General features: G+C 47.8%; 1 protein-coding gene across 1 annotated transcript in view; it reads right to left on the bottom strand.

The window, feature by feature from the left end:
- HHATL (hedgehog acyltransferase-like) overlaps window positions 1-2,744 on the bottom strand; it is a gene marked incomplete at its 5' end in the record, with an annotated part of 7,087 nt that overhangs the window by 1,724 nt on the left and 2,619 nt on the right. Inside the window, 2 exons of the mRNA XM_010156178.1 lie at window positions 1,392-1,612; window positions 2,402-2,437. Coding sequence (XP_010154480.1) covers window positions 1,392-1,612; window positions 2,402-2,437 — 257 coding nt within the window. The remainder of the gene's footprint in view (window positions 1-1,391; window positions 1,613-2,401; window positions 2,438-2,744) is intronic.

Here is a 2,744-nt window from a genome sequence, read left to right as displayed (position 1 = left end):
GTGGAGAAAAAAATGGGGTTGCAGGAAAGGGGATGCACTGGTCCAATTCTAGCCAAACTCCAGCTGGAATCCCAGAGGGGTAGGCAAAAATTCCAGCAGCCTTTAGTGTCTCTGGAATGAAGAAGCATAAGGACAAGGTAAAACTTCTGCTCTGGTGCTGGACTCGGATGCATTTGGGGCTCTGGGCTGGTGTTTCTCTTGGGTAGGGGCAAGAAGTTACACATGGTTGCATGCTAGTTGTGACAGCTGAGTACTGCTTTCTTCATCTGTTGCCTTGGGTAAGCCATTCCTCAAGGCAGATGAATGCTGTTGTATATCAGGATTATTATTAGCCCTATGAGCAAATCACTCCCAGCTCCTGGTAGAAATTGTTTCTTAGGAAATAAAAAATAAATAATATTAATTTAAAAATTCTGAAAACTAGCGACAGCAGCAGAGTGAAATTGTCACCGACACATAATCCTCAGGAGCAGCTGCTGCGAGTGGAGCGGGGAAGTGGTTTATGGCATCTTCAAAGTGCACGATGATTCCCCAGGCTACTTAGTGCTGAGAACTGTGGTGCCACAGGGAAGGAGATTTCACTGCCTGTGAGTGCTGTAACCTGATCAGAGGTTCAACGAGGAGAGCGAACGGGAGCGTTGCTCTTCAAAGTTTTTATTCTAAAGGGTCATTACTGAACCGGTTTAGGACCTCCAGATTGGGTTGGGCAAAACAAATAAGGAAGACAGCTGTTTCCAGGGCCGAGTTTCCTAAGTTTTGCTTCCAATGTGTCCCCGAGGCACCTTGGGCCCAAAAAGAGACAGGTCACTAAGCTTTGGGGTGGTTGGAAAATATCTCATTCTAGCACCTAAACATTTGATTTTATCAGAAATCAGATCAAAACCACTCAGAGTGCCAAGATCATTTGCAGAACAAGAAGAACAAATTATCTCCTTATGGAAATGTATAAGCATTCCCCAATGGACAGACCTCAGATTTTGTGTCCATCTGTGGTACTTTGATGTTTTGTTGGGACTTCATTCCTGGTTCTCTTGGACCCTCTCAAAGTTCCACACCCAACACAAATTTGCCAGGAAGCATCATAGGGGCAGGTGGTGATTTGCTCTGGGTGGGTGTCACAGGGCATAAAATGAAGGGGTACGGAGCACCAGGATTGTGCTTCCCTTGCACAGCTTAATAGCTGATCACCAGGATACTCAAGGCCACAGGAGAGGGCTTCAGGCCTCCAGGCAGAAGGCTCGGACACAGAGCCATATGGCATCATCAGGGATGTTTCTTTTCAGTCTCAGCTGAAAACGGATCTGACTTGTATAAACAAGTTTGAGCTCCGTACATGGATGTTTTCCAGCAGCAGAGTTTGGTCCCAGACCCACTGATCTTCCCCCATCCACCTGCAGCCCAGTTCCTCACCTCCAGTTTGGCAAAAGGCTCCTGCTGGAAGAACTTCTGCACCCAGAGCTCAAAGTTGAGGCCAAAGCAGTTGAAGACAGACCAGATGTAAACGATCTCACAGGGCCCCAGCCACAGGGTGGTGACGGCAAAGGTGGCGATGGTGGCAACGAGCTCCTTCATGACGTTGTCATGGTTCTCTCCAATGTGGTCATACACGTACCTAACGGCCAAGGGAAGTGGTCAGCGCTCCTCATGGTCAAGGCAACCCATTGGGAGTCCCTTCTACACTTGCCCACCCCAAGCTCATCACAGGCAGGTCAATCTAGAGCACCCCAGTGAGAAAGGAAGGATGTTTTGGCTGACACATTCTAGCAATAAACTGATTTCCACTACGGTCCAGCTGCTCGTGGCTTGTGTTCTTCACAAATCTGTAGCCCCTTAAGGACAAAACACTCTCCTTTCCCACTCTTGTAGGTAAAGGGTTGATAAAACGTGGGGATCTGTGGTGCTGCAGGCTCCCTCAGACTTGCTGGTGCACAGGATTTCATCAGAGCAGCCACCACCTTCAGTACAGGTTCGCTGGTGGGTACTCATGGCTGAAGAGAGCTGAAGGGATGAGGGGGATGTAGATGGAGCTCAGGTCACCCTTTTTACCCAGGATATGGGAGATCTGGGCTCAATTCTGCTTTTCTCCTGGTGGAATATGAACCTGACACTTCCTCCCTTGAGGGAATGCTAAACCCACCAAACTTAAAAAGATTTCTGGGGTGACTCTTATTTCTAGCTCTGCGGGGGGTGGGGGGGGAAAGGGGAGAGGAGAGATATTGCACTTTGTGTTAAGTCAATGGTCTTAGGGATAAACGGAACAAATATTACTCCATGCCAGAGTGGGAATCAGCCAAGAGAGAGGACACCTCAGCTTTGGAATGAAGAGCATTTAATGCTTCCTTGCTATGTGATGAAAGAGAAGACCTTGAACCAGACCAGAGACAGCTGATTAGACACTTACTTGCATAGCCAGTCATTAATCCCTCTGTCAAAATGCCTAAAATGCAGGTAATAAAAAGCACATTAAAACAGTGTAATGACACCCACACAGCAGTCAGACAGAGAAGGCACCCAGTCCTGTGGTGAGGTACATCTCGAACCATGTTCACAGCAGTTCTCCATGCTCCTTCCTCGAACAGATCCCTGTACGCATGTGGTTGTAACCTCTCTCCTTACCTGTTGCTTCCTGCCCAAGAATACATCCTTGGGCTATGGCCAGGTCTAGATTACAAGTTCAGTATAGACTGTTCAGTGCAGGTAGTCACAGAATCACAGAATGGTTTGGGTTGGAAGGGACCTTAAAG

Source organism: Eurypyga helias, unplaced genomic scaffold (assembly GCF_000690775.1).
Source record: "Eurypyga helias isolate BGI_N326 unplaced genomic scaffold, ASM69077v1 scaffold12567, whole genome shotgun sequence".
Taxonomy (NCBI): Eukaryota; Metazoa; Chordata; class Aves; order Eurypygiformes; family Eurypygidae; genus Eurypyga; species Eurypyga helias.
This window is presented reverse-complemented; position numbering and strand designations above follow the sequence as displayed.